Source organism: Anser brachyrhynchus, assembly GCF_964034855.1.
Source record: "Anser brachyrhynchus genome assembly, chromosome: 21".
NCBI classification, from domain to species: Eukaryota; Metazoa; Chordata; class Aves; order Anseriformes; family Anatidae; genus Anser; species Anser brachyrhynchus.
Genome location: NC_137714.1, coordinates 2125583 through 2151416, shown reverse-complemented (window position 1 = coordinate 2151416; position 25834 = coordinate 2125583). Strand labels below are relative to the sequence as shown.

The following is a 25834-nucleotide window of genomic DNA, read 5'->3' as shown; positions in this document are numbered from 1 at the left end:
TTAGCACGTGTTTGCCTCATCCTCCTAAAATCCTGCGTGCAATCTGCCACAAGGTTGTGGGGAGGCTTCTTTGGTGAGGAAGAAGTAGGGTGCAAAGAATAATCGTGACTCAAAATAGGGACAGAAACCACCTTCTGAAGGAGAAAAACTTTATTTGAGGGAATCACAATCCTCTAGAGAGATGGGGCTGGAGGGGGAGCTCAGAGGAGGCAGCATACGGGGGAACAGGGCAGAGACTACATGGAAAAAAACTGGAGGGGAAAAGGAGTGGTAGGAGAAAGGGAAAGGAGAGGTAGAAAAGGGAGGTAGAGAAAACCGTGAGGAAAGGTTAAAAAAAAGAACTCCTGTGGGGTGGCACCCAAGAGCAACAGAGGCTAAAGAATATTAGAAGAACATGTTTCTACACTAAGATAAGCCAGAGAAATGAATCCTTATCCGTCCAAAACCAACCCTTTAAAATTCGAGTGAGAGAAGGGTCTCCTTTCAGGGAAACGGGGAATCCTTAATGCTTCCTCCCTCAGCAACTGTAATGCCAGGATGTTCCCAATCTGCTTTGAGGGATGGAAAGATTAAGAATAATAAAAAAATTGCAATAAAATATGTGTGAACGAGGGGGTAATTGTGGACAAATGCAGCATTCAAATTCATTTTTCAGCTCTTTTACACACCATTTCAATCTTATTTTCTGCTTGTTAATGAGATCTTGTTGGTTGGGGTGGGCACGGCTGCCCAGTATCGCTTGGGTAATTGCACATAATTTTCTCTCTACTAGTGATTTGCATCAGATTTTTTTTTTCTAATTCTCTGCTATTTAAATCCCCTTCTCCCTTTCCCCCTCCCCCCCAAATCTCACCCTCTCCTCCCCCTCTTTCTTCCCCTCCCCTTCTTCTGGCCCAGCAAGACTCATTTTGAATGCTTATTATAGGCACAGTGTCTCCAACAACAAAAAAAAAAAAAAAAAAGGGAACCAGACAGAAAGGATCCATGTCACTGAAGGAAGCAGTGCTGTCTCTCTGGAGCCAGACACCACGATGCCTGCTCCCATCTCGCCAGCTAACATCGTGTCCTTCCCAATTGCCAGTTTTCCCAAAAAAGGCTGCAGCTGGCTCTTCTCACGCTTCTGCCAGGACCAGCGTGCTCCTGACAAGGATTCAGATGATCCCTAATCCCACTCCACTGGGGCCGAGGAGAACATTACCCTGGACAGTGGAAAGAACTGGAGCCCTGGGATGATGTCAGGAAATGTGAAACTGTGCTACGCTTGTGTAGACTAAGAATGTCCCTGAGTTTAGGGTGTAAATTTGCAGGCAGAGCCTGACCTGTGCCTTTAAGGCTCCCTCCAGGAATGGTGATAAACCTGAAATTGTAAAACCTGATTCCAACCTTCCGTCTCCAGCCACAGCCACATTAACTCTCTGTGCTGACTATACTGCCCTTACACTAGGAGTGAACTTGCTCATAGAGCAAAAAATCCACTGAAAGCCCTAAGAAAATTAAAGCAACAAATATGAGATGATGAACAAGTTTCTCTTGGCTCTCAGTGTTTCTGGAGGTGTCTTAATCTTCTGGCGATCCTGTGGGTTTGCTGGAAGAGTCAGTGCTCTCAGAAATAACATGCTATGAAAGCACAGGAAGCGCCTGACTCTTAACTATGCCTCAATATATTCTTCAGCTAGACAGTGGCCATTTGCAATAAACTAATGATCTTTTGCTTGTCATCAACACCTTGCAAGACCCCAGCGTGCTACAGTGAACGATCGGACACATTTGAGGTAATAGGCCAGGAGCTAAAAAGGAAGCAGAAATTTTATGAGGGGAAGCAGTGGACAAGATCCTTCTAAAAACGCGAAGACATTTTAAGAGGCAAAAGAGATGTACTAGAGAGGAAAGTAGCCCAGAATACAATATGACCCTACTTCTTTGCTGTTTGAAAAGGACCCAGGGAATTGCCCATCATCACAAACAGCAGAGGCTCAGTCAAACGTGGCCCCCACTTTTCTCTTTATGTTGACTTGTAAGGTACTAATCAATTTACTTAATTTCCTTCCACCTCAGCCCATACTGCAGCATACCCCTTTCCTGAAGGACCATCAGGCAAATGCTGATCTGAAATTGTACTGATTTTACCACTACGATGAGCCACTTGTCATAAACCTTACAGCAGCCACAGTGAGAGGCGAGTCCCAGCTAGCAAAGGTCTGAACTTCAGAACAGTTGGATGCAAAGTTTGTTTTGCTGTCAGTGTGAAGCAGGACCTGGCTAAGTGTCTCTTGGTGCCTGGCCTTGCTCTAGTTGGATTTGACAGGTATTCTCAGATAAAAGGGAAACGACTCCTCTGTGGGACGAAAACGAGTTGGAAATGTTTAAAAGGTATTCATGAAATCCCACCCATCTCTGCACACACTTTTTTTTTTTACAAGCTACTCTGTTCCAGTGCTGTGAGAAATGGTGAGACAGAAGCTCCAGGGCCAGAAACCACCCACTGGATGACCGCTACCTCTGGTTCTCACCCTTTGTATTTAGCCTTGCTTCAGGCCTGTATCCCTTTGCTAAGTTTTGGCACAGGCATCAGCCAGCCAGGAGGCAGCTACCAGCCACAGCCAGGCCAGCTGAATCTGTGACAGCTGCTGCTAACCCACACGACCTCTGGGGAGAGGTGGGGACCTCACTGCTGCATGCCCTGGCTCCCTGGTACTGAGCTACTTTCTGCTCATCTGTGACTGCCGCAGCCACCGAGCGAGCTGTGATGTGACTCATCTGGCTGCAGCTGGCCAGCCCGTGACATGCACATTCTCGAACAGGCTACACTCAGAGCAAGATCTCTTTCCTACAAAGGCTGTCCCAGCACGAAGCAATCTGAAATAACTGCTCAGGTTACCCCGAGGTCTCTCACCAAGATCTGGGAAGGAGTAGGGCATGAGGGATCATGCTAGGTAGCAGTTTCATTGTGTGGGACTCTCCTTTGCACAACCGGGACAGTGTTCTTAGGTGAAGTAAAACATCATCATGGGATGAAGTAGCTGAACTTCCCAGCTGACTTCTTGCTCCTCGGCAGACTCAGCTCTGGAATAAAGGCACAATAGCCTCTAAACTGGGGCAACTAGATGTCACTTCTGAGAAGGGCTTTAGAGATCCAGGAGCAGAGCGGGACAAGGCACAAAGCTGTGCGTGCTGCAGGCTGGAAAACAAGCAAGAAACGTGGCCATTTCCCACGTGAAGCTTGGGTAGGACTTTCAGCAACGTCTGCCCTTTCTGTCAGGAGGGGGAGGACTGAAGTGCATGTGGGGGGAGCGCACCGAGACTGCAGAGGCCGAACGTAATCCCCTTTTCTCTGTTGTGGGAATGGAAATGCCATGCTTCTCCTCTTGAATTTCAACTGCCAGCATCGAGCCTGTCTGGTGGATTCTGGCCGGGACACCCAATCCCAGGGTAACTGGATAGTGTGCTGAGCGGCAGCAAATGCTGGGAGCTCTTGACCTGGCAGGCCCCCACCCCCTTGTCAAACTGCAAAGAAATCTCCCTCCTGCTGCTGCTGAAGGATGAAACCAGAGAACTGTCTGTTTGCAGCTCTCAGACAAATTGCCGTCATTTGAAGTTCCCATTTTTTTCTACCTCCTGAACACTCTCCTTCCCTGTGGTTGATATTTACCCCTGCAGAGAGCAAACAGATACCACGGATACTTGCTCAGGAGAATGGGAGGGTTGAGGTGCTTTGGGCTTTACCTATAATGCTGTGAAACAGCTGAATCATATTTAGACCTCGCAATACTTATACACACCCCACTATATAGATGAGGATACTTCTGTATTTCTCGCATCCCTCCACTAGGAACAGCAGAGAGCTTAGAAAGGCAGGAAGTTGGCAAGATCAGTAAATATAAAGCACTCATAAAATAACCTGGGTTAGCGTTTCCATGCACAAAAGAAATAGAAGAATTTATATGCTGATATCTCGGACCTCGCATGATTAGAAGTATTAGGGAAATGGGAATCTCCCCTTCTTGGGGGTGCAAAGCTCTCTTTTCTTCAGGACCGCAAGATAATGTATCCTCTCTTTCCCATACAAAGGGCTTATTGGCTCAGGACTCTATCTTCCCCTACTCTGAGCCTGGGGGCAGGGTAATTTGGGATAGGGATAAGCACAGAAAAAGCGTTGGTCTGGTCATTTTAATGAGTCTCTGACTTAGCAAGCAGGACTAGTAAGTAGATGATGAACCTACAGAAATGGAAATTGCATGATGGACTAGTGTTTGTGCAGCTTATCACATGGATCTCATCCTTAACTTATTCTTCGGTGCTAAATTGCACTTGTGAAAATCTGAATTAGTCATGTGCCCTTGACTACCTAACCTGCAGCCTGCCTTTGAATTCCATACCATATGCTCATCTCCCAAGCCTAGCGTTATTAGAAATCCCTTGTCATAAAGATGTCTCCCTATTTCCCCCACAAATTACACTGTTTGAAGCAATATTCAGTCCCGTGCCAGTCACACTTTACATTTTCTATCTTATGACCATTCAAAGCTAGAAGTGGGATTTTTATACCGTTTCAGAGAAGCTGCAAAATTTCCCTCTTTCCATTGACACTCAATGTTTGTTTTCACACTTGAGAGATCACAAGATATTGGACCTTAAAATCTATATACCTCTGTGATGTCCCCATTTATTGGACTCCTCTCTAAACAGTTGTAGCCTTTTCATTTCAGATACCTACCTCATTTCTCCTGTAGTTTCAAATTATTTTGTACTTCCTGTCTTAAATAGTGTTACTGGCCACTCTGAAACAACTGCTACAGGGCACTTCATATGTCTCCATATTTCACAAGTGACCGAGAACAAAAGCAAAACACATTTGGTACCCTTCCAGGACAGCAGACACCACACGAATACAAGTCCTTGCTGCTATTTTTTAGTGTGCTTTGTTGCACTTAAAAGGAAATGCGTATTTAGAAAATAGATTACATCAAGTAAACCAAAGAGAAGATTAAAGGCTCTATCTAATGAGGTGACAAAATATTAGAATTCTTATTCCAGGAGGGTGATAGAGAGCAGATCTAGTGTGGGCTGTATTCTCAGCTGGTGCAAACCCCGACGTCTCCGTTGACTTCAGCAGAGCTCACCAACTGAGAACATAAGTCTGCTCCCATTACATACACATAGCACGAGCTCTGCTCTCTGTACTCTCCAGACCTGCTGATGATGGAAGACTTAACCTCTCTACACTGCTGAGGCTTGTTTCTCTGTCATGTGCAGCACTGAGAAGCCGTGCACGCAACCGGCAGCAATCTGATAAAACCTGGGGACAGGGCCCCTCGGAAGGCAGCTGGGCCAAGCCTTGGCGCTCTATTCTGAGCTCAGGCAGGGATTTCAAAATCAAGGGTGTGATACATGGGGAGGCCGTGGATGTTGCCTGATATCCTTAAAACACACACACACACTCCATTTTTTACACCAGCAGATGCACGTGAAATTTATCTTTCCTCCTTTAAAGCTTACCTATACCTCTTATTCTGATCTTGTGGAAAGCATTTAGCAGAACTGATTACATGACAAAACATTTCTCAAAACTAAATCCCTGATCTACAAATCCTTATGTTTTGAGGAAGCTCAGATCCATGGCATTTTCACAACTAGTGGCTTTCCAAGTTTCAGCCAGACTTGGACAAGCTGGCTCCAACTAATCTCTAGATCAGTGGTCCACAAATCATGGCCTACTTCTAAAGAGTCTGCAAAAAGTAACTGACAAAATCAGGCTTGCTGCCATTAGGCTAAAATCTACAAATGAAGGGCCCACACCTGCACTGGAATTTTTCTGGAGTGCTGAGAAGACAAAAACCAATGCTCTACGTCCTGCTGTTTGCAATTACAGTGTGCTATCCTGAATACAGGAACTAACAGGATACAAATGCTCTGGCAGTATAGTGCTGAGCTCAGGATAGATACTGCCGATAAACAAATTAACTAATTGTTTTAACTAGGCTGCCTCCAAGAATTCCTGACAATAATAATAACTCCCTTGTTAACCATAATTCATTGTGATTGCCTGAAGTCTGCCTTGCTCTCAGAGGATCTGGACCAGCCAAATACTGTCAGCCAAAGAAAGAGAATGGAAGCAGGTCACATACCTGTGGAGAGAGGCCATTGCTAACAGGATTCATGTGGTTGGCAGGAGCTGCAGCATTCATGAAACTGTCTGAGTAGCTGGAGAAGCTGTGTCGGGCCCCATAGGCAGAGCCGGTGTCGGCAGCGGCGGCTGCGGCAAGCCCTCCCTGGTGCATGGTGGATGGCGGCAGGGGCTGGGGTCTGTGCACAGTGCTTCCCCCATCTGCGGAGAGATTGTTCAAAGGTCAACAGTCGTGGGGTGGTACAGCTGGCGCTGCGCAAAGCATGGACTGGTAGTTGGGCTGTCCTGATCTCAGCTTCTGTGTCCTACCATCAGGGTGCTCCGGGTTAACACAAACATGACACGTGACAGCACAAGATGTGCAAACCTGGGATGAAACATCTGAATTTTCTCTTATTTTTCCTCCAGACCAAGGGTGCAAATTCCTTTGTAAAGGCCAAGGCTAAAGCCGGCTAGAATTAGCAATACTCCTAGTTTTATCCAACTAGAAAGGGAAGCCTATACCATGCTCACTTCAGACTGATATGCTCTTCATTTCAAAGCTGAGCAGAGCAACAATCATGAGACACACTGGTGTGGCAGAAAGGACCATGAGACAGTGGGCAGGCCAGATCTGCCTGCTCTCCAGAGGAGAAAGCGGAGTTTCCAATGACTTGAGGCAAAAGCTGGCCTCCCCAGCTAAAGGACAAACCACCTACCTATTACAAGAATCTAAGAGGAATGTCACGAATCAGAAAAGGAAGTGCCAATGGGACGAGGTAGGGCAAGAGGAGAGGAGCAGTGCAGGTGAAGGGGTGCTCACCTTGGGAAATGGTGGTTGTTGGGTAGGTGGAGTCCGGCAGTTGGTACGGGGGCAGAGTTGGCATTCCTGTGGGTGGGAAGCCCCCTGGCAGCAGGTGGTTGAAAGCCGCGAGTTGGTTCGCTCCCGCCTGTTTGCGCCATCTCGCTCTTCGGTTGCTGAACCACACCTGAGACAGGGACAGGAAAAAGTACGCGACTCACTTGGAGCAGCTGTCCTACCACACCTAGATTGGTAATGCATCAGATGGAAAAGCATCCTGAGTTACAGCACTGGCCAAAAACGGGTTCAAGTTGCTGCCTGATATTGACTTTGAGGCTGTTGGTCTCTGTTCCTTAGTTTCCTTTCTTTCAAATGACAATACTACTACTGCTCTGTCTCCTGGCTGAAGACACATGCATTTAATATCGTGAAAGATACTGTTAAGAGCATGGGAGGGTGCTACCAGCAGTAGGGTGAGACGAAGAGGAAAAATTTAGCTTGTGTATTCTGAGACAGTCCATACCAAATAGATGCATTGCTACCACCTGGCCATTCTGCCTTGTTATCTGACAACTATGTGAATTATGCTGAAGGATTATGTACCATAATAGCAACACGGCTGCACTGTTAGGAGGGATAAATAGACAGATTAGCATCATGGTTTCTATGTTAGACAAGCTAAATAGATAGAACCAGACCGGAGGGAATACAAGGTTTTCTTAGCTTCTCTGTACTGCAGCAAATCACTGTTGTCTGTATGCTAAGACATGCTCTCCTTGCAAGAGGCACTGCAGTGTGCACTAGCATTGTACTGCAGCCAATTTAAATCTCCATGCATTAAAATAAACTCAGTATTAATGCATGTGCAAAGCCAAGCTCATGTTTCCTACAGTGCTACTTTACTTGTAAGACGCTAGGAGAGATTTTTCTAAATGCATTTGTCTGCCCTGATGTGTTTTATCATGGGCAATCTCCCTTCTGGATAGTGGAAAGGGCTTCTCAAGCTGTCTCTTGGGCTTGGTTTACTTTATTTAATCAGAGAGGCTCTCAGGACCGATCTCTGTTTGGGGTTCAGAAGTATGTGGATAAGCTTTCAAGCCAGATGAGAATGCAGCTGCTGGACTTTGTGAGGCCTAAAGGGCTAGGAAACATGATTAAATTTCACAGCAACAAGAAAAAATGGAGCAAAAATCAAGAGTGTAAGACATTCAGGGGAAAAAAAACCCTCCATCAGGCTTCCAAGCTGCTCAACGTCAGATCAGAAGCTGGGGTTACAAGGGTTTGAGGCACTGCAATCCAAACTGTCCCCACATCTTGTGAACCAAAACAAAACTCTCTTCCCTAAACATAATGGAATCTGAGTCCAATGCTCCTACAAAATCCAAATCTCAAAGTGGGAGTCTTTCTCTGGCCTTTAACTTTAAATTGAGTCCCTCTGTAAATGCTCACTTCTTAGCTTGCCTTTTCCTTATTGGCACCTGTGGGTATGTATATTCACTCAACAAGGCAACGTGTTTTCATTTAGAGATTCTCATTTAATGGAGTGTTGGCTCCAAGTCCACACGCACTGCAGTGCTGCTGCAAAAACAAGCATATGGTGAGCTTTATGCACAAATTTCTTTGAGGTTCTCTGGATCACAGTCTATTATTGCTCTTTGGACATGTTACTCATCTAACTAGTGTGCTTTAGAAACAGTTTGATTCAGCCCCGCTAATGACAGCTGTGTGCGACCTGCTGGCGATGGCCTTGTCCCGGTCAGTCCTTCAGTTCTTGCTGTTATTTACATCCATGCACAATGAAAACAAAGAAAAAAGCCCAGTTTTCTTTGGAGGAGCTCATCTAAATTAACCCCCCTGAAATGTATACAGTGCTGATGTCAGGTCCTTGGCACCCGATGTGTCTCTTTACAGACCTGTTCCTACTGCACTGTGCTACTGAAGCAGCATAACCTCTTAGCACCTTCCAAAAGCGTGACAGAAATAGGTCAGCTTACATCCGATCTGCATTGATCAACAGAGTCCATGCAGGTCAGAATCTCTGTGTTCATTTTTGGCACCATAAGTCGCTAGCAAAATCTAGGACAGAGTTAGGGAGAGAAAAATGAATGAACATCAAGGTCTGTAGCACTTTATAACATTTTTACACAGCCCAACCCATGACACAATTTCTAGGAGCAGTGAGCAGCACAAATAAATAACCTTTCGTTTGCCCTGCTCATGAAAAGCGAATGGTCCTGTCCTTTTCTCACACGTGCAGGTATTTGTTAATTCATGCACGTTAAGGATACACTACGTGGCTCCTCCTCTCATATCATGTGCTTTCACTTGCACAGTTAAGGACATAAAAACTTGCCAAATATTTCTGTTAACTAGAACACCAGGAGATATATGTACCTTCTCTCTTCACAGAAAAGGCCCTGGCCTGTGTCTGGAAGAGCTCCCACTCCAACAAAGATCTCAGTGCTGAGGACAGCATCAAAAATTCAAATAACCAAGGAGAATACATAACCAAACAGCTATGAATCCGGGAATTGGGAGGAAAGAGAAGATGAAGTCCGAGAAAGTAAAAGCCATTCTGGTGATTTCTGACTCTTTCCCGACATCAGAAAGGGTGGGAAAGTTCCTTTTTATAACCAAGAGCCAGATGTTGGCAAATCCACTGGGGATTAGAAGTTCAGAAGAAACATGTGGAGTGAGAAGGTCTAGTATAGGACGGGGTTCTCCAACAACATCTCCACGCGTACTCTGGTTTCCCTGTGCTGGTTTGTCAGTCGGCTTCGCTAACATATGATCAAAACACAACTTCGGAGAGATTTGCACTGTATTACATTACACCACATGAGGTTAGCGCTGCCCATGCACCAACACACATATTTGCATAGAGTTAAAATTCACACCTGTGTGTATGACTCTTCCCATCTTGCTTCTCCACATTCACTTGAGGGTGCAGAGCTGCTTTATTTATTTTATTTTATTTTATTTTATTTGTTTTGTTGTTTTTATTATTTTTATTTTTATTTTATTTTATTTATTTTTAAGGGAGATAAAAGGATGCACTGGATCCTTTTACAACCAGGTCGTGTTGACCAGAAAGGCCGCTGCAGGGGCCATTCTTGGGGTGCCCTCCAAACTTCAGTCTGCAACACACAAGGGCATGGGAAGAAAGAAGGGAATGCTATTTGGCATGGCATTGGACTACAACCAGAGAAAAAGTCAGTTCCTAATTATACTATGGGCTCCTTATATGACTTCAGGAAAGCTTTGCTTTTCCAATTTGAAGTCAGTGGAAATATTACTGCATTCAATTAATTTTGGTCCTTACACAGCCCATGCATCAGGTTACAACTTCTACAGTGAGGATAAACCCCACGTTTTCTCACATTTTAATTTATTCCAAGAATCAACCACCTGAGTCGGAGGCTCTCATTAACTGCCGGTATGCACCACACCCAGCACAGTGAGATCTGCGTCTCAGCTGGAGCATCGCAGCAAAAGGAATAATAAACAATAACGACAGTAAATACATTTGCAACCAAATGTGATTCACAACTACATGCTGCAGTGCGCTGCTTCCTAACAGAGCCTGGCTGGAGAACGCAGCCCCAAATACACTGAAACCTTCCACAAAGAAGTTGATAGGATTTATCTTCCCGTGCAGGGGAAGGGACATTTCATGGCCCAAACAGGTTGATTCTGCCCCTTACTTATAACCCACAGAAAAAAAAGCAGATACATTCCAGCTAATGACGTTAGCAATTCTTTCCCTTCCCACGCCTTAAAGGTGGCTCAGGCCTTTATGCTTATAAATCATTTTATTGGTAGTTAAAATATAGAGGCTAAAGCATCTAACTGTAATGCGAGGCGCACTTCAAAGGGAACCTGCTTTCATTTCACAACAGTTAAGGTTTTATCAGCCACTAAAGATTCCCCCTGCCAGAGGATACTGTTACACCATGTTAAGCCCAGGGTGAAGGCTACGTCTGCTAAAACCAGACTGGTGGGAAGAAGATGGGAAGGGGAAGAAGTTTTGAAGCTGCTGGTCTGCCTGTGGAGATGTTGTTCGAGAGGCTGCTGGGGCAGAATTGCACAATTACGGTTGGATGGTGGGACCAAAGCAGCCGGCACTTGCAAAAAGGGCTGTGCGAAGAACCCAACAGCAGAAAAACTGGCACCGCAGAAACCTGCTGCTTCTTAACAAGACAAGTTCTTCGCAATCATTTCTCTGTGCATAGCAAAGAGATCTCGTGCTGTTTAAATATGCTGCTTGCCAATGGTATGGCAGTATAATACAGGTCACTGAAGGCAACACTTCATACCTGCTAGAGATATTTGGGGCTTTTGTCCCTGTGAACTGGCTTCCAAAGAATGCATTATATAGACAGGAGATGTGTTACATCCACTGCTCAGCTCTACTGAGGGCAAGTGCATAGATACAGAAGCGCCTGCATGGAAAACAAGCTGGGATTACGTCCTAGCAGGTTCTTCACGTTCCAGCCATGCCCAGGGCCCAGACAAGACCTGGGTTGCTCACTGAGCCATGTGCTACGCTGGCACAGCAAGCCAGCAGGCTGCTACAAGGGCCGTGATTGCCAGCCACGCGCTGCAGAACATCACTCAGTCATACCTGCACCATCCCCTTCCCAGATGGGAGAGCGAGGCACGGAAAGACTACGAAACCTCTTCAATTCATCATCTGCCTTGCAGAACCAGCTGAAGAGCACATCCTCCCAGTCAGAGTGGGTTTGGGGCAAAGGTTAGCACTGGTTCTTATTTAACATGAACACTTGCACCCAACCCTGCCAAGGGCTGGCCCGAGATGTTCCAGCCACTTGTTCTCAACCAGCAGAACAGTGGAGAAGGGCTGCAGAGACAGCTGCCTGCCAGGATGGGGCTGGACTGAATTATCCCTGCAGCCGCTGAGATATGGGTCAGCTCCCACAATTTGTCAGACAAGGAGAGGAAAGGAAGGTCAAAAAGAGCCTCCTGTGGGAAAGAAAGCCTGTTGTGTTCCTGCTCAGCCTAATCAGGACTTGATGTTGGAGAAAGATGGATGGGATAAATGAGCTCATAAATGGAAACAGGGATGGAAAAGCCAAGCCGTGCCCTTGCTCTCCAGCAGAATGGAAGGGATGCAACATGTGTTTGCTTTCACAGGCCCAAGAGGCTGCAGAAACCAGGTGGAAAAGAATCATCCATCCCAAGCAAGCACACAAACTCCACCAGAATCTGATGAGGTCCCTCCCCAGGTTGCATGGGGGAGGCTGTGCCAGATCAGGTTCTCCCCTGCAGCAGGGCAGGTCCCTGCAATGCCTCCTCACCTTGTCCACACTATCATAAATGCTGCAGACCCTGGGCTTTCCAGGCGGCTGATGCAGTAGGCTTTCAGAGAGAGGAGCTCTAGCAGCAGCACTGATGAGAGACCCGAGGTAGTTACAGCTCCATCCTAATGTCTTCCCAGGCTGGGAGGGCCAAGACATTACAGTGAGATGGGGTCCTGCAAGGCCCTACAGCAGTTTAGTGATGCCAGGTGCTAAGGGGTGCAAAAAACAGACATCAGGGACATACGAGCATCATCAAGGCTATTGAGATAATTCCTTACAAAACAAGAAAAAAGCCCCTAGCAGTGCACAGATTTTAGGCACGCAGATTTTTATCTGTGCGTGTAAGGATACAGCAGTATCTGGTGACACTTTGGCTCAGTGCCCAAAACACTGAGCCTCTGTCACTTGTGGGTGATACGGTTAAGATAAATATTAAACAAGGTTAGTGGAGCAGAACAAATGATTCTTCACAAATGAGATTATCCAATGAATTTAGCCTATATTTCTCCTGGCATACCCCTGTTCCTGAAGGTGTTAGCTATTTATAACGTTCTTTTGAAGAGTTTGAACAGTTTCTGGTAAGTGCGTTTTTTTTGCAAACTGCTTTTTATTAAACAAACCATTGCTGGCAGTGAAATATTTCATTATGGCACAAGTTACTTTACTCTTGAGATATTATTTATAGCCTTTGAGTAGTTATCAATGAATTAGTTGTGACATAAACACTTCCTCAACCAAACAGCCATCTCAACCTTTAAATGATCATCACAGCACGAACACCTTGTAACTGCTAATAGATTGCATCCTCCAGACATGGAAACAGAAAAAATGGAGCAGGTCCGTCTGTCCACTTCTGTGCTGAGACATCCTGTCTAAGCCCACGTTTGAACTCATGGCTTCACATCTCCAAACCCAGCGCTGCCCAGCGATACAGCTTTATCATTTACTGTTATGAGGGAGTTCATACTTATAAATATATATATATATGTATAATTGAATGAAATAGCTATTGGATTCTGAATGACTGTTTGCTGATGCTATTGCATTTTCCAGATCTATTTTTTACATACTGTGCTTCTCAGTGATTACTTCAAGTTGTAAGAGAAAAGTCTGTTAAATGAATAAAATGAGAAATAAAACCTCTGTTTTATTTATCTGCTTATCTTTATAAACTCTGTGTCTGAGGGCGAATGGGACTTGTGGAAGCCTGAAGACATCTGGATGACTTCAGTGCTGCCATAAAGCAGCTGCAAGACTGCACATTTTATGAAGTGCTCTCTCTGCACTTGCTCACTTGCTTCTTAGATGGCTCAGTTTTAATGGTGTTAGAGTTGCATTTAAACATTTCAGAATGGGCTTTGATGTTCACACCTCACTGAGGTGAATGAGATGTTGGGGAGTAGATTTCCTGCTGCTGTTGTTTGTCTGGATATAGACTGGGCTTTAGCAGCAAAGCAGCAGCACGCTGAGTTACACTATCAAGATTTTCTTCGCAAAAGAAAAAGCTATGAGCCTTGAAAATAGCTTAAACACTATGAGAAGGGGCTCAGAGCTTAACAAACCCTTGCAATGCCTACCCCTGATTATTATAAACATTCTCCATTATTGACCAAGCTGAATCTATTACAGTGGTGCCCCAGTAAACAGAAAGCCTCCTTTGCTGGGGAGGTTGAGAACAGCCTGAGCGCTGTGCGTGCTGCTCACGTGCTCGCTTCACCTGGCACACACTAGGCAGCAGCTCTGCTAGCATCAGAGCTTCAGCGCAGGGCAGATGAACAAAGCGTGTGAGAACCACTTTGGTCCACCTTTGTTGAACTGGAAATTTTGGGATAAAGGTTCTCCTCATAAAACCTCTCAGAGGCCCTGTTTGTTTTTAATACAATGGGACAGACACTCTGCTGCTATAAATCAGTGCAACTTCACTGACTTCCATTTAGACCAGCTGAGTGCGCAGCGTTACACACAACGGTTTCATCCAAGGCACTGGGACCTAGTTCATTGCTTTGGCCTCTGGGCCCTCTTGCCTTTGTAAGAAAAGTAAATCGTTACCACATTGTTTAGGCGATCCCCTTTTCAGCCTGTGACCGTGAGGGTGGCAGTTCTGCTCCTTGGTCCAAAGCGGACCAAGAAAAGCAGGATAGGACAAACAAGCAAAACCCAGAACTGACTTGTCTGAATCTCAACACCAGAATTCGTGATTTTTCCTAAAACCCACTTTTTACTGTATCGAATGGATTCCTCCATCTGCAGAAGCCAGCAAGCTCAGAGGAGCACTTTCTGACATAAAGTACTCCAGTTGTTTCCTACAGATTCCCTGCCCCACATATACAAACCAAGATGGTCTGGTCAAATTGTGCAGCAAGTCCTGAAGTTTGTAGTCATTCCTGTTGATTTCAGGCAATGTTTTGCTAGAAGGGCTACAGGATTAAGTTTATCGTCTTCATCTTCAGTAAATTTCATGCTTAATGAAATAATGCTGACTCTCTCCAGCAAGATGCCCTTAAGGCTGACACAGCTGGGACTTTGTCCCCCATGAATGGGACATTTCTATTTCCAAGGGTGCTGGTTACTGTAATTCTCCTACAAATATCAAAAGTGCTGTTTCTTTTCTAAGGAAGCCCACAGATACGGGCAAAGGATGTGCTCACAATTTCAAGAGATCACCTCTGGCTTTAACAAAATTTAGGTCAAAAAGGACTTGCCACTGCAGTTTGGCTATCTGAAAATTTACTTTACAGTTTGTTTTAAATTATTTTTTTCTGTAGCAAGTAGATGGACTGAGGGCTTATTTGGAGGATATTAGCTGGGGCAAGTGTGCCGTTGGTTACTCAGCAATCCAATTGCATTTCTGTTTATAATTCAGGCTGAAGGGAAGTGAAAGAACAGCAGCAACACTATGAGACATCCAGCACCGATTCGCTAAGCGAATGAAAACTTACAAGATGGGTTGTACGGGGCTGGGTACCAACCTCTCCCTCTCGTCATCAGCATCCTTCTGGAGCAGGATCTCCCTTAGACGTAAGAGGGAAGCATCCAGACTCCGTCCCCGCCATCTCAGCAGCGTCCGGCCCTTGCTGGCTTCACCTTGCGGAGCCGCTTCCTTTCAGCTGCCTGGAACAGCACGCTGCCCTCACCCTGACCTCCCTCGGGAGCTGGATGCCGCTTGGCACCGCGCCGCGGGGCTCTCACCGTGCCTGGCCACACGCACCGGCGGCACTGCTGCGGTTCTCGCGGGCCAGCCGCCGCAGCGCCAGGGGCTGTTCCCGCGGCAGGCCATCTATCCGGGCGCTCTGGGGCGCGAGAGTGCGGTTGGCCCCACGCCGTGGAAAAGGAGAGTGCCAAGCTAGGCCCTGCCAACGAGAGCTCCAGCTCCCAGCTCCTCCGCACGGCCTCTCAGTGCCCCAGCTGCTGCCAAAAAAACACGGGGCAGCTGTTGTGTCATAACCTCATCGCAGCTCTCTTCACAAGAAATGTAAACGAGCCGGACCCTCAGGAAGAAAGAAAACATTCCCAGCCGACCTTTAAGGGAGGGGGACTGCCTCAGAAGAGCCAGTTTGGACACTTCTCAAAGAGTCTGGGAATCCAAACACCAGGCAAACAGCATTAGGCCCCGGCAGCTTTTCATGACTCCAGCTTATGCTCAGAGCTAGGGGGAGCCTGGCTGTCACCACACCACCCTTCCACACGACGCCTTCGTAAAGCACCATCTCGAGGGCAGGCCTCTGACCGCAGGGACAGCTGGTGAAAGCACAGGGGTCCCCACTAGCACAGGGCAGAGAGAGTCGAGAAGTTCCCACGAAATCCACGTATTTTCTGCATAGACCGCAGAGAGCTGCCGGGAAATGGGGGAATGGTGGCTTGAGCTTCTTCACACTGAGAACAGAATTGCTTCGTGAAAAAATTTCAAGCAAAATGGAATGGAATTTCTTTTCTGGGGCTCCATTTGGCATGTCTGAGCCGCTGCAGCACGATCTAGAATATGGCTGTTTACTACAGTTTGAAACTGTGTCATAAAATACATATTATGTGAGTAGCCTAGAAATGCACCGAGATTTCAGAGACAGAATTGCTCTGAGCCTTTTTATTAAATGAAACATCCATTTTCTCCCAGGCAGAAATCACAATGGTATCCATCATAAAAATGATCAATAAAGCATTGGGTTGCGACTCCTGCTCTCCAGTTTAATTTTGTTATTGTAATAACGGTTTCTCAGTGCATGGAATTTCCTGGGAATTAATAACAGACATCAGCATCACAAGGCACCCACCTCTTCTCACCTTTGATTTAATTCCAGAAAGCCCCCACTGCCCAGACCATAGGAACTAGAATTAACGTACTTGCTTGCAGTATGCATGCTTGTACCCAGCTGCCTGTGGTAGGACCATCTGAATCACGCTGAGAAGCTGCCATCTATTTTTTGGGAACAATTTTGGTGGGTTTCTAGGAAAGCATTTTGAGGTAACATTTTGGAGCCTGTCGTGTCTGAGTCATTACAGCACTAGGGTGAAGGGAGAGAGGCTGTTTGGGTGGGAACCTATGCACTGAGGTCTATTTGTGAAAAACATTTCCAGCATACACTTTTCCAAACGACTTGGGGTTGTGGGGCTGGCCTGGGGACAATTTGGGCATGCGTTCTCCTTTGTTTTACCTTATATTCTTTTTGTTGATAGCATTCAAACATCGAACTGAAATAAGCACTGATGTTTGTTTGTAACTAGCCTTCAAATTACAACACATTTGACCAAACAGATCCACAAATGGGATCATCTAAGAGAAGGATTAGGTTCAACTCTCTAGCCCTATGACTGATGTACCTGGTGTCTCTTCTGACACTGACACCAGTGTTGCCTCGAGAAGTCATTTCCACACTTAAATACAAATTTCTGACAAAACTATTTTCCTACTGAAAAATGCTGTACTGACAAAGCTGAAACCATTTGTGAGAAATGGGTTGTTCTGAAAAATGTCCATTCTCTAGAAATGCCAGTGAGAAGAGGTTCAAAATTATCAGAGAATCCCATTAAGGTTGTTTTTTCCATATAAGAACTTTGACATTGTCAGCTTTGTAGTTGCAAAAAACAGTATAAAAACCCAGAATACACTGCAGATCAAAATCAAAGCTTCCATTAAATTCACTAAGTGAAATGCTTAGCTGTTAGACTTAATTTTAAAATCCATGAACACTTGAATTCACCAACTTGTTTTCTGAAAGGGTTGAAATGGGACCATGCAGATGGGCAGGAATTTGTTCAGTACTGGACAATTTGTGTGGCCACATGAGTCAAGACATTGCCTTGCACAAAAACAAGTCAGTGGGAATTTCCACTGGTGGCCTCGCTCAGCACAGATCTGGCACCGTAATCCTGGTTTTGCTGAAATCCATGGCAGTCTGCGCTGTGTTTGGGATTAACCTTTTAATGTCTCACACCTTACGGTGTGTTGAAGCCTGAACACTGGAATCCTGCATCTAACCCACACAGACACTGCCGTGACCCTGCTAAAATATTGCTCACCCTCCCGTGATCTTCCTAGCAGATGAGAAATTGGAGCTTGGAAGTGCTCCCCCTCCACCTCTTCTTGTTGTTCAGCTTGTGGATTTTATTAGCTGTCAACGTGTCAAACTTCCACTTAGCTAGACAGCTGCATGACTGGCCGGACTCTAAGGCCTGCCAGTAAAGTTTAACAGAGCTATCAGCTTTTCATGTGGAGGAGATTACAGTACGTGAACACTCAGGTATCAGAGAGAATGAATGAGACCTAGGCAGGTTCATCTTTCATGTGGTAAAGCAGAGAGTTGAGGAGGAGAAAGCAGCAAGGAGAATGCATGCACGGGCCTTCTTGTTTTTGTTGAGTGCTGGAGCAGTAGTTAGCTCAGTGGGATTGGAGTGCTTTCTAATTGTACACGATACAATTAGAAAGCTGGGTAGCAACATCTGAGCTCTGCTTCAGAGATGGGTTTGATCGAGGGACATGGCTGCACAGCAGACAGGAGGCACAGTTCCGGAAGATGGATGAGGAATGAACGAGCACCAAGGAGCAGTGAGGGCTACTCTCAAGTCTCTATTGTGACCACGGGTCACCAAATACTTTTCATACGTCCACCTCCCATATTATATGCTAACACGATAAGCTTCTGCAGACAAAGTCTTTCTCTGGGTAGATGTTAGCATGGCCCTTAACACCCAGAAACCCTGATCTCAGCCAGACCTACTGTTATTGCAGCTATCTTTAATCCAAAAGTGCACCTCTTGGCCTTAGAAACTCTTCTGAGACAGGAGTAAGACTATAAGGTGGTAGAAGGTATCCTGCTGGATGGTGCATGTGAGTGCGTTTGTGTGTGTGTGGCTTTTTTTCCCCCCCACAAAAACTTGATTGACTAATGTTTGTAGGTCCCGAGAGCCAGTAAAAGATCTGCTCTGATATCCAGAAAATTTTACAAGGGGCGGCAGGCTTAAAAGTGGTGGGAAGAAGCTGAGCCTGCCAGGATGTCAGAATGAGAAAGCCATCAGGAATGTGCCTCGGAGAACAGCTGCTTGTGGAGCCCTGGCAGAAACCTCCATGCAAGCTGCCTGGGAGCAAGTAGGGGGATTCAGAGATCACAGCTTGAGATGAGGGAAAGGTTCTCCTTATTTATTTATTTAGCTTTCCCTTTCTCTGCTTTCACCTCCCTCCCTTCTCCCAGTCTTGTCACGGTGAGGCCAGAACCCCTAGGAAAAAGAGAATCTGCCTCTGGTTTTTGCTCTCCCTGGCACTTCAAGGCTCTTCCCATCCTCCCTAGCATGTCCCCATCACAGCTCACACAATGCAGGTTTTCTCTTACCCCATGACGAGGTGTTACCTGAACTCTGCTCTTTCTTGAAATGCCTTTTTTTTTTCTTTTTGCAACTCCATTAACAACTTAATGTCCATCTACACAAGCAAGAGCAATTAGGAGTGGAATATGAAAAACAAAAACGGGGAAATCCACACATTTCAACATTTACTAGCTTAGTTCCCTAAACTAGCCACTTTTCCCAGTCTCCATCTAACTATGGTCCTGCATGTCTAGCAAATTAACACTATTGCTGTTGAGTACTCTGACAAGGCCTTTTGACTAAGATCAAAACTGGAAACAGCTTCAAGTTCACCAGATTTCCTTTCTGGTGTCTTTATAAGGCAGACCACGAGGGATGATGGATTCAGGTAAACCCAGCACCTCCCAAGAGGAAGCTGGAGGGACGTAAGGATGTATCTGCTGCAGTGCTGTGACTGGCTTAACATTGGGAAAAGTCCTTAGCCAGGGAACATCCCAGGTGTGTGGGAGAAACGTCCATGCCCAGACAGCTCAGGGAAAAGTTTCAGCAGAAACTTTTGGCACTTTTGGCTTCTGAGCAATCACATCAAGCTTATTATCGTGAGAACCACAGAACAACAACAACAAAAAAGCCTGTTTTGTTCTGGAGGAGCAGGTTAATTGCCTGTGTCCTTGCCACAAGCCTGGAGTACTTTCCCTCCTCTCTCGGCCCGCAATTCAACTGTTGGCTGTGTGTGCAGAGAGCCCTGTGCTTAGCCTGAAACCTAATCACACCAGCCACACGGAGGACGGACTGCTGGGGTCTCCATTTCACTTCTTTAACCCAGCACAATATCCCCAATCCCTCCCCCTTTCCTTCGCTTTCCCCAAGGGACTCTATTATACCCCCCGATCTGTTCACACTCCTTATCCCTCTGCATGTTTGCACACACTGCTGACCCAGCCTTTATCTGGAAGACATAAGGGTCTCTGTGTGGAGTTCCCACAAGGGCTATTAATCGTGTAGATGTCAGCGTCCCCTGGCTCCAAACCCTCCCTTCCTTCTCCTCCCCTCTTCTTCCCTCCCCCCGCCCGTTTTGTACTCTCTGGAGATCGGGGGGGGGGAAAGTTTTATGAAAATTCACACACACAACTTGCAAACTTTGCAAAATATGATCTGCTCCCCTGGGCAAGGTTGGTAAATGGTGTGATTTCTCCTAAAACACCAAATACAAACATACACGCATGCTGCTTCCTCCTAGGCAAATGGAGGAATTTCCCCACACAGAAAACAGAGAGCTGAACGCCTTGCCAAGTTAGGGAAAGTTTGGCTCCTAGTCCCAACCTGGATGGAGATCCTCCAGCTGGTACCTCTGCAACAGGCCAAATACAAATGGCATATCTGCAAATTCATGGGAACGTGGGAATCTACAGAACTGGATTTTTGCCTGAGATTCTTACGAATGGGGCTCCAGGGAAGAGGTACAGCCAAATTACCACCTTTCAGCACCCTCCTCCCCAGTGCTACCACCTCCTTCCCCACGGTAGGCAAGAAGCTCTGCCACCAGGCTGACTCGCCATGTGCCGGTTCTCGTTCTTACCTGAACTCGGGCCTCAGTGAGCTTGGTTCTCTGAGCGAGCTCCTCCCGTGTGTAGATGTCTGGGTAGTGGGTCCTCTCGAAGGCCTTCTCCAGCTCCTCCAGCTGCTCAGCGGTGAAAGTGGTTCGGCTGCGGCGCTGCTTGCGCTTCAAAGGCAGGTCTGGTTCAGATTCAACATCAGAGCCTTCATCCAGCCTGTTACCTGGGTAGGAAAGAAATAAGAAATTATGTTTGCATGGGTAAAAAGCAATAGGGAGAAAGGCTTTTGAAACAGTTAGGCATCACAGTAATCTCAGTTCTGTAATGAAAGTGTCCATCAAAACAAATTATCTGTCCATGTGCAATATAGCTATCAGCTTTCTACTGCTACTGTAGTTTCCTTCTACTATTTTTCCCCACATTGTAAAAAGACGATCTAACAAAATAAGATTTGTTTGCATGAATGGGATGGCTCAAAGTCCACAGTGGTTACAGTGAAAGAGCTTCCAGTTGTTGATTTATGCTATTTCAATAAATTTCCATTTTTAGTTTGGAGTGACTGTTTTTAAGAGTTGCACATTTTACATTGAACATATGTAGAAACTGAAATGAGTGCACAAAGATTTCAACACGTGATGCTTTGGCTTCTGCAGCTATTTTTCTCTTGTGTTTTTTTCAAGTATTAGTGTTTGATATTTCAAGTTTTTAAAGCACCTTGGGAAGAAAAGGAGAAATAGTAGGAATTTTGCATTTGGGAAAAATATTTCTTGCTCCCCTTCACATCTGGGTTGCCCACAGGACACAGTTCTTCTTCTCTTACTTTGCAAATTTCAGTTGGCATTTTGTAGAAGGTCAGACTCTGTAAGCATTAAGGTGGACAAAAGTCGTCCACCAAGGTCTATTTGTTCACCCATTTCCTCCGCCTTCCCTTGCCCTGGATCTCTGCCCTTCCCTTCTCCCTACCTTGAGCCCCAGGCCACACCTGTCCCCTCCTCAGGCCCTTTGCTTTTCTCTCTCCTCCATAGCCAGCAGATGATGCCAGCTCTTGTCTGAACAAAATTAAGAAGGGCTTGCTGACAGTAAGTGCTGTTTGCAGGGTGCAGAAGGTGCTATCAAACAATAAACCCAAAGGGAGCTGGAATAAGCCCAGTTCTGTTCCTTTTGTTATCCAGGGGTAAAGCAGAAGGCACGATGTTGATTTACACCAAGGCCAGGCCCATGGATTTTAGATGGGACACACTGAGAACGGCGTTAGCTGCGTCCCCAGTGTTTGCGAGAAGCCTCTCATGGGACAAAGCTGCAGTTTTCAGAAATCTGTGAAAAAAATCTGCAGAAATCTGTGCCCGAGGCTTCAGGTTATCACTTCCCTGCGGTGCAGACAGTGATGTATGGAGGATCTCAGCTAGGACAAAACTTTATGTCTGCCTTTGGGACAGTGAAAAATGTGTCAAGGGATCACAGCACTAGAGAAGGAAGAACACGATACATGGAGCCTTTCAGCTAGGTGAGAGATCTGGCCTCTGTCACCTTAGAATCATAGAATCACTAAGGTTGGAAAAGACCTCCAAGATCATCTGGTCCAACCATCCCCTTACTACCAATGTTACCCACCTTTCCACTCACTCTCATGAAAATAAGAAGCTCATTAAATGTGCAATATTATTTTTTTTTAACCACGCTTGGCTTATCTTTCAGAATAACTGTACAAACATAAGACAGAGCTAAAACACCGTGCTCACATTTTTTTTTTCCTTTTAGGTAAACCTTTCCTAATTTGGGATTAGAAATGGGACTTACATATGCTCACCTTGACAATAAAGTTCCCTAAGGTTAGTAATAGTGCTTTGCAATCTCTTTATGTTCAGGTCCTATGCTATCATCACCCAAAGTCTGCCTTTTTCTTTTCAGAGCTGGGAACGACAGCTGTGACTTCCCCAGCAGCTGCTCAAGAATGGTGGCAGTTTGAGGAGGAGGAGGCAAACATCCCACCGGAGCTCACTTGTTTATACTGAGAAGATCACAAAAAGCCACTGAATTCAGTCGCTACAATACAAAAATGCTTTTGTTGTCTTGAGGCTTCGCTGTGAGGACGCGATGTCAGAACTGAGCAACTCCAGTTAAGCAAAGCCATCACTTCAAAGCTCTGCCTTCTTCTAGCTCTGGCTTACCGATGCACAGCGTCTTCAGACACACCTGTGTTGTTAGATCAAAACCCCTCTATTTCTCACTGAAGGCAGTGAGAAATTCACTGTTGACTTCAGGGGACCAGCATCTGTCCAACATCTTCAAGGCAGTTTTAGTGTGCATAGTAGAAAATTGTTACTAACCTAGCTTTTTGGTTATGTCCATTCTCAGGGAAGGTCTGGAATCTCAAGTGGTTAAAAGGAACATCTGTACTTGAAAATAACAGCCCTGCACATCTGCATCCCAGATGATTTGGTGCAGGTAGAAGCACATCTGGACCCCAGAGTACCATGCTGCGCAAAAGCACATCTGGAAACCTACAGCATACAGTAAATTTCTTTAAGTTGATCACCCAAGTCACTGACTATTATTGGTTTAATTACTACCTTCTCGGGTGATACGAAAAAAAGGACAGAGGCGAGTTTTGGTCCAGAATGTGAGAGGGACAGTGCGAGGAGGGAAGGAAAATACACTAAGTGAAGTATCATCTATCTCTGCAGCAGAGCATGTTTCTTTATAGCTAATACACAATCCTGTATGGTTAATATACCTCACGGTAGCAGTGATGCTCTTTATCACAGGAGCTATCATTTGTGGCATGTTTCACACCTGGTGCAACAAAGGCCCAGCCTGCCTGGCAAGCACTATGGTGACAGCAATATCAAAGTGACTTTTTAAGATTTAACTCTCCTCCTGCCCACTTGATAGAGCTGCTGTAACATCCACTACGGCCCACCACTTGGTTGGTGCAACTGCTCACAACTTATGTAGCAAGGCTGGGATCCAGCACCTCCCCAGGTGAGGAAAGTCCACAAAACGACCCGTAACCCCTTTCATCTCCCACACTTCACTTCGCTCACTTTTTTGCTGTGAAGGTCTGCAAGGGAAACAGGCAAACTTTCTGCAACAGCTTTATGCTCCTAATTAACTACCCCTGATTGGACCACAAAGTTTTGGGAGAGGACAAGCAATTGGCACGAGTAATACCCTGTCCTGTTCACAGCAGCACCAGTGACTCTGCCGGCCATCACCCTGGCTATGGGGCTAGAAAGAGAGAGCGCCAAACCTCGCAACGTATTTGATGTAGCACTTTCTATCCGCAAGCCTCCCAGCTGGCATTATCTCCATTTCACAGCCGTGGCAGGGATGGCGGAAGTCACACACCTACGGTCACCCTGTGAGTCAGGAGCAAAGCTGGGAAAAGAAGCCGCAGCTCCTCGTGCCAAGTCCAAGGCTCCAACAACCCGACTACAAAGATGAAACCAAGAGAACAAGAAAAATCCCAGGGCATGTCTGGAACCAGCTGGTCTTAGTACGATGCAGCTGCTGCTGTCAGACAGACTCACTAAATAATATAGAAAGCCTTTTGGCTGAGACAGACTGCAGTAGGAGCCTATTATCTAGTGCATCCCTATCATCAGCGGACAGACCCCTTTACCTGTCTAACATGCGATTCAAAGATCTAACAGGGTTTTTTTTCCATTCCTAAGTGGCTGAAATGTGCCAGACAAACCATTGCCATAATCTCTACAAAGTTTCAGCGCAAGGAGAAGGTTCACAGAGCTGCAAGAGTAACTCAAGGAAAACTCCCTTGCTAGGCAAGTCTGGGGGGGGGGTCCATCCAAAACCTGAACACTTGGTTTCTTGCCACACATCCCTGTGTGAAAAACAGATGCACAGCACTACCACCAGCATGAGCAGAGGGAGAATCCCCGTTTGCAGCCTCCAGCACAACCGGGCAATCGCTGCAGCAGTAATAGCACGCGCTGGCAGTTACTCAGCACGGACAGCAGTGAACACCCTGTAAATAGAAAGGTGGAGAAATATCTGGCAGCAGCTTCTTGTGTGGCTTACCAATCACTTGTTGTGATGAAGGATGGGAAACAGCTAGCTGTCCGACAGGCAGCCCCCCCAGGATGTCACACTGGCTGAAGACTGACAGAAAAGAACGGAACAGAGGTGAAGGGAGGAAAAAAATCTCCTAGGAGGACAAGCCAGGGAAAAGGGAAAAAAAAAAAAGAAGTGTATGTTTTACAGGACACACTGATCCCAGCGCTGTATTTTCAAGAGCTATCTCATCTTCATTATTTAGCATAACTGGTAGCTCAGAAGGAAAAAACCTAAACTGCTGCAATCTCTCTGCTTTGCAATACTTCTGCAAATAAACATAAACTTCAACATGGGAATGAAAATAAATTTGTAAGTGTGAAAATTCCTCATTTCTTCCCTCTGTTCAGAGGGGGCTACACAAATGTAGAGGCTCCTTCTCAGACCAGACCCAGCATGGCCTGTGCCAGAGGGGAGCAAAGACCACATGAAGGGGCTTGCTGAAGGTCTGCATGGACCAACGTCAAGTCCCACATCTTTAGGGAGGAGGAGCTGGGGAAAACCGAACAGACCAAAACGGTTCTTTGTCCCCATGGAATGAAGTGTGGCCAGAGCATGGGTGCAGGTGTGCCCTCAGGATGACATAGGAACAGTGACAAACATAAGCCTGGGCTTGTCCTGAGACCCACTCTAGCATGAGGAAATGTGTAAATTATGGCCCACAAACTCAGCATTCCTGAATAATGCTGCTGCTTCGGGTTGGGGTACAATTAACATGAGCTGGGCAGAGCTCTTTGTAGAGGTTTGAAAGGAACAGAAGTGGACTGCGGCTTGAGGAAAGGAGCAAGGAAAACCCTCTGTAATTATGGACTGAATTTGTCCTCCCTCTCCACAGCCCCTTCCCTCTTCCACTTCCCTTCCTCCCCCTCTCTCTCCTCCACCTCCATTGACTGCTTCTGGGCGCTTCTTAGCCCTGGAGTTAAATTAATCAACAGGATTAGGCGGAATCGGCCACAACAAGACACTCCAGGCTCAGACTGAGCCCTTGATGCTCTGTAAGGACCTGCTGCCTTGCCTTGAAGCACCTTGGTGCCGTCTGGAGCGATTGGCAGACAGGACCAGACATGAAAACGCATTCATTAAAGTGGGGCTCGGATTTTGTTAGCAGGTAAAAGGGAATCACACATTCAGTATTTCTTCCCTCTTTGTCACCCTCTCTCTCTCATTTCCTCTCTCTTTCTCTGTT

At 46.1% G+C, this 25834-nt stretch overlaps 1 protein-coding gene across 2 annotated transcripts in view; it reads right to left on the bottom strand.

The window, feature by feature from the left end:
* Nucleotides 1-25834, bottom strand: part of PAX7 (paired box 7) — a 107079-nt gene that overhangs the window by 35320 nt on the left and 45925 nt on the right. For both annotated transcript variants that reach the window (XM_080564245.1, XM_080564246.1), the window contains exons 6-8: nt 20601-20800; nt 6927-7092; nt 6126-6325 (exon numbers count right to left, since the gene is read on the bottom strand). In XM_080564245.1, the coding sequence (XP_080420371.1) occupies nt 6126-6325; nt 6927-7092; nt 20601-20800 (566 nt within the window). The remainder of the gene's footprint in view (nt 1-6125; nt 6326-6926; nt 7093-20600; nt 20801-25834) is intronic.